At 42.4% G+C, this 5879-nt stretch overlaps 1 protein-coding gene across 1 annotated transcript; it reads left to right on the top strand.

The window, feature by feature from the left end:
• Nucleotides 1–1948: 1948 nt before the first annotated feature.
• On the top strand, nucleotides 1949–3591 carry LOC149980309 (NAD(P)(+)--arginine ADP-ribosyltransferase 2-like). Its single transcript, XM_090187969.1, has 2 exons — nucleotides 1949–2279; nucleotides 2742–3591. Exons 1-2 carry the CDS (start codon nucleotides 2202–2204, stop codon nucleotides 3507–3509), a joined length of 846 nt encoding a protein of 281 aa, XP_090044095.1. The 5' UTR covers nucleotides 1949–2201; the 3' UTR covers nucleotides 3510–3591.
• The last annotated feature ends 2288 nt before the right edge of the window (nucleotides 3592–5879 follow it).

The raw sequence follows: 5879 nt of genomic DNA, 5'->3' as shown, positions 1-5879 counted from the left end.
CTTTAGTCCACAAAACAACTTTACTAAGACAGAAAATAAATATATCAAAGAAATCACTTCGGTTTTGCTCAGTCTCTCTCTCAAATGGTCTTAACCGCTAGGCTGTGTGTGTGTGTGTGTGTGTGTGTGTGTGTGTGTGTGTGTGTGTGTGGTGTGTGTGTGTGTGTGTGTGTGTGTACTGAGCTAAGGGGTATGTGGTTTGAGGGGCATGTGCCTGTTCTCAGCAAGAGAGGAGCGACTGTGAAAATAACCAAAAGACCACTGGTATAACAAGGCTCTCTAAAAGTTGAACATTTGAATGCTGATTCTGTATCTGAAAAGATAATTCATCTCCATTGCAAGTTGTCATTGAACCAATACATTTTGAAATCATGGCAAGACACAAGATTCAAACCTTTACTGTGTTGTATTTCGTCCAGGATTGGACGTTGGGTGTGAACTCCAAGATGGTAAGATACTACACTATTTTGAGAGAGAGAGAGCGAGAGAGGGGTCTACAAGCAGTACCTGGGTTATCCTGTAATACACTTACTTCAATTAAGTCAATTCTGGACGTCTCTTCAAAGCACCCCGCCCTGAGTGGCCCATTGGTATGTCACCCATAACCAGCCAATTCTCCCCCAGGTGGTGGGGCCCCGCCACATGCCGTCATTGATGGCTCTGAAGTTTATACTAGGGGCCTGAAGGTTTGACGTAGTGCTGTTTTCCATATTCCCTGATAGTTCATTAATTGGATGGTTGATTGATCGACTAAGATGTGAGTGTGTGTGTGTGTGTGTGTGTGTGTGCATTCACGCACATGCACACACACACATATTTTCTCAGTACCAGCAGTGGTGTTGCCGTTGTTAGTCATGTTCACACACAGATCAGTATGAGAGAAGTGTGAATAAACAATTCTCAGTGTGTTAATATGTGACCTATATTGATCTGTGTAAACACACATCCCTCTACAGCTACAGTATGTCTGCTGGATTAGGTTCCATCTATGCAGTGGCTGGATTGCAGCATAAACTTTTCAAATGTTCCCAAACACTAAGGCCACATGCCAATAGGCTCAATCTGCTCCCTTCCTTTCCTTGTCTTCTATAGTTTGTAACCACCACAGATCAGAAAGACCTCGCTATATGAACGCAATACAATGGAACCCTGTCAACCTGCACCAGGTCTCTCACATCTCAGCCATAACAAAGATATGAAACTCTATCAACCTACCAGGCCTCTCACATCTCAGTCATAACAAAGGAATGGAACCCTGAAAACCTACCAGGTCTCTCACATCTCAGTCATATCAAAGGAATGGAACCCTGTCAACCTACCAGGTCTCTCACATCTCAGTCATAACAAAGGAATGGAACCCTGTCAACCTACCAGGTCTCTCACATCTCAGTCATAACAAAGGAATGGAACCCTGTCAACCTACCAGGTCTCTCACATCTCAGTCATAACAAAGGAATGGAACCCTGTCAACCTACCAGGTCTCTCACATCTCAGTCATAACAAAGGAATGGAACCCTGTCAACCTACCAGGTCTCTCACATCTCAGTCATAACAAAGGAATGGAACCCTGTCAACCTACCAGGTCTCTCACATCTCAGTCATAACAAAGGAATGGAACCCTCTCAACCTACCAGGTCTCTCACATCTCAGTCATAACAAAGGAATGGAATACTGTCAACCTACCAGGTCTCTCACATCTCAGTCATAACAAAGGAATGGAACCCTGTCAACCTACCAGGTCTCTCACATCTCAGTCATAACAAAGGAATGGAACCCTGTCAACCTACCAGGTCTCTCACATCTCAGTCATAACACAGGAATGGAACCCTGTCAACCTACCAGGTCTCTCGACGTCATCCGCTCCCGGGGAGCTATGTGTGAACATGCCTAACACTAACAACACAACTGCTGATACTGAGAAACGGTGTGTGTGTGTGTGTGTGTGTGTGTGTGTGTGTGTGTGTGTGTGTGTGTGTGTGTGTGTGTGTGTGTGTGTGTGTGTGTGTGTGTTTGTTGTTTGAGTGGTACTTGTGCATGTATGTGCCTGTATTCAGCCAGAGAGGAGGGACTGTGAAAATAAACAAAAAACCACTGGTATAACAAGGCTCTCTAAAAGTTGAACATTTGAATGCTGATTCTGTATCTGAAAAGATAATTCATCTCCATTGCAAGTTGAAATTGGACCAATATATTTTGACATCATGGCAAGACACAAGATCCTCACCTTTACTGTGATGTATTTCTTCCAGGCTTGGACTTTGGGTGTGGACTCCAAGATGGTAAGATACTATACTATTTATACTGCAATTAAGAAAGAAAGAAAGAAAGAAAGAAGGACATTGAGATAGAAAGAAAGGAGAGAGAGAGAGAGAGGTGGGTATTACATTTTTGTATTAGATATATATTTGTTTATTTGTTCGATTTGTTAAAATGTGGAAAAACTGAAGGGGTCTGAATACTTTCCGAATGCACTGTATATACAGTATTTATAGTATTATAGCTACTACTTTTATTATTGTCACTGTTGTTTTCATAATTGTGTGTGTCACTTTTCTGTGGCAACATTTACCTTGTTATTAATTTCATTAAAGTATATTGCATTTAATTTAATGAATTTGAGAAAGTGAGAGAGAGAGTGAGAGATAGACAGAGAGAAAGATTATTTAAATAAAATTAAATATATTTAAAAAATCCTTGCTTTTTCACTTTCGCCTGTTTTATTCCCTCCATATTCTCTGAAGGTTCATCTCCATCAGCCTGGTCTCAATTCCAGCATACCCTTAGACATGGTCCCTGACTCTGTTGACGACATGTATAATGGCTGCACTGAACAAATGTACAACAAGGTGCAGAAGGAATATCTTCCAAATGAAATTAACAAAGTAGGGATCTTCAAACAAGCCTGGATGAAGGCAGGAGGATGTGCAACTATTGAGAATGTGAAGAAACGATTCCAAAAGGACAAGTCCAAGTACAATCCTAAAGAACTTCCACATGATCATATCAAGGCTATCTGTGCTTACTCAGGGGGTCAAAGTAAGATGTACCCAGTGTTCAACCAAGCAGTCCGGACCAGTAGAACAGAGTACACCACCTCCTTCCAGTTCCACTCCCTTCACTTCCTGCTGACTGACGCCATTCGCCTCCTGAAACTGAACCAAAAGTCCTGTCACACCACGTATCGAAGAACCAACATGGAGTTTGTTAGTAAAGTTAACAAAGAAATCAGATTTGGCTTCTTTGCCTCCAGCTCTCTCGACAAGGGTATTAGTACAAGATTTGGAGACAAGTCTTGCTTTGAGATAGAGACATGTTTTGGCGCTGACCTGAAGTCCTTCCCCAATCTGGGAAATCATGAAAAGGAGGTGTTGATTCCACCGTATGAAGTGTTCAAAGTTACTGCTGTGCTGAAGAAAGAAAATGATAAAAACCTTTGGTGCGATGTTGTGTACACAGTTAAAAGTATCACCAAGCCAAGGAGTAACCTGAATTGCAAACTTTTTAAGTAAACAATTATTAATAACTAAGAAAATTTCTTATATACCTTCTGCAGCTTGTGGCAAAATGAATAAAGAAAATCATTGAGCTTGACTACAGTATGTCTAGTCCTTTTAGTTATCACTTTCACTGTACTACATTTAGACTGTCTGAAGATACAACATTACATGGGCCACTGATTAAGATGTAATATAACATGACACGAGTTGAATTGTCCAATAAAGTGAATCTGGAAACTACCAACTGGTGGGGGGGATATTTACTGTACTGTCTTGCTTTGTGCAGCAACATCAAACAATAGGTTACAACAATTACAACAAAAGACTAAACATTACAACATACTCTCCAACCTCCTGGACATTTTGTCTACAATAAGGGGGAAATCAGAAAGGATAATAAGAATTGGGTAGAGGGAGGGAAAGAGAGAAAGAGAGACTGAGACACAAAGAGAGACAGAGAGAGACACAGAGAAAGACAGAGAGTGCAACAGAGAACAAAGTCTACAAGCGGTACCTGGTTTATCCGGTAATACACTAACTTCAATTAAGTCAATTTTGGACGTCTCTTCACAAAGTGCTGCGCTCTCTTCCGATATTCTCTTATTTTTATTTTTCCTCCTCTGTCTCTCTCTGACACTAAGGCTCCTTTCTCCTCACCTCCCATCTCCTCTTCTCTCATCTCCTCTTCTCTCATCTCCTGTCTCCTGTCTCCTCCTATATCCTCTCCTCCGGTCTCCTGTCTCCTTTTCTCCTGTCTCCTCTCCTATATCCTCCCTAATAGAGGAAAAAGTCCACGTTTCTTCCCATTGGCCAATATTATACAATGCGTTTTTAGAAGGAAGCGAAGAGACAATGAGGATGCAAGGAGGAATCAAGGAAGGATGAGTTGAGAAAAGCCCATGGGCATATCAGTAATACCTCTATGGTGAGTTCATCTCTCACTTTAACCACTAGGTGGCAACATCGCCCAGAGAGAGAGAGAGAGAGAGAGAGAGAGAGAGAGAGAGAGAGAGAGAGAGAGAGAGAGAGAGAGAGAGTGAGACAGAGAGTGAGCGAGTCAGGATCAGATGAGCTCCTGCATTTTTCAGCATTTTCTTTAAAAAAGATAGATTAGGAGTTAGATAAACTTGGATTTTTTATCAGGAACACATACTGGATTCTACCTTCTACAACATAACCCCCACTTCAAATCAAAACTTAAAACCTACAACCTGATTCTGGACGGAATTACGGAATCACCTGGAAGGTTCACAACTACCAAGATTTATTTCTCTATACAGCAAATTCTCTGGAAAACAACAGAAACCTGAAAACACCATCCAACCTGGAACTGAGTGAGTAATGCTTAGTCTGAAACTATATTTTAAAAGCCAAAAGCCAAGAAGAAAAATACACAACATTACTTTATAAGGACTGAATTCTAACATAATTCTGCCAAGCTTGATACAGCTTCAACTAGCACTGACGTGTCAAGTGAGAGGTGTCAAAGCCCATTAGCCCAACAATGGCAGGAGAGTCACACAGTCTACCCCAACCAAATGGAGAGGCCTTAGAGGCTCCCTCCCGCTGTTCAGAGGTAATTAAAATACAGTACCCTTTGCATGTAAAGAATGATAAGTCAAGAAAAGATTACAAAATGAAGCTCCTTATGGAAAATCAAGAGACACTTTTTGCTGACTATTACAAAAATGGGAACATCAGCAACCTTATCTTCCACACAAACCATCCCCTGGCATGGCACAGTGCTATATTAGCACACTACCCCTTTGTTACGAGAGGGGGGATTAACGAGGGGTGGAAACTCAGAATACTTGATAACGAGGACTCTGAGTCAAGTAATATAAATATCTATGAGTCCGGAACAGTAATGGTACAGGCTAACCCCAAACAGTTTCAGCTGGACTTTCACCTAATCAAAGAATTAGCCCAGCAGGAGAAGCTCTCCCTTGATAAAGATACCCCCACACCGAGCGGGTCAGACCAGACCTCTTCATTATGTAACCCCACAGACGAGCAACCCCCAGCAGAGAGTCAACCTCCCAGCACAGACTACCACTCCCTCATTGAAATGAAGGACAAATTCACCCAGCTGGAGATAAGGCAGGTGGAACTGGAACAGCAGGTAATTACACTTCAGTCAGCACAGACCCAGACAACAGTCCAGCACAACAACAGCCCCTTAACCAGACCCGGAGAGCTGGAGGTGGACAGAGACATATCTGCACTTTGGACAGTGGTGAGACAAATACAACAAGAGAAAGAGGAGCAGAACAGAGCACTAGAGGAGAGTGTCAGACAGCTGGTGGAGGAGAGGTTGAGGGGGATGGAGGAGAGGGTGAGGGGGATGGAGGAGAGGTTGAGGGGGACGGCGTGCGACAGAGA

Source organism: Oncorhynchus mykiss, chromosome 10 (assembly GCF_057628025.1).
Source record: "Oncorhynchus mykiss isolate SJ-2025 chromosome 10, ASM5762802v1, whole genome shotgun sequence".
NCBI classification, from domain to species: Eukaryota; Metazoa; Chordata; class Actinopteri; order Salmoniformes; family Salmonidae; genus Oncorhynchus; species Oncorhynchus mykiss.
The sequence above is the reverse complement of the archived record's forward strand: the minus strand, read 5'-3'. Positions and strand labels throughout refer to the sequence as shown.

Excerpts from the sequence above, each read along its gene's own strand:
- LOC149980309 (XM_090187969.1), top strand. The coding sequence starts at position 2,202 with ATGGCAAGACACAAGATCCTCACCTTTACTGTGATGTATTTCTTCCAG. Across the intron at positions 2,280-2,741 it reads TGGGTGTGGACTCCAAGATG|GTTCATCTCCATCAGCCTGG; the intron begins GTAAGATACTAT and ends TATTCTCTGAAG.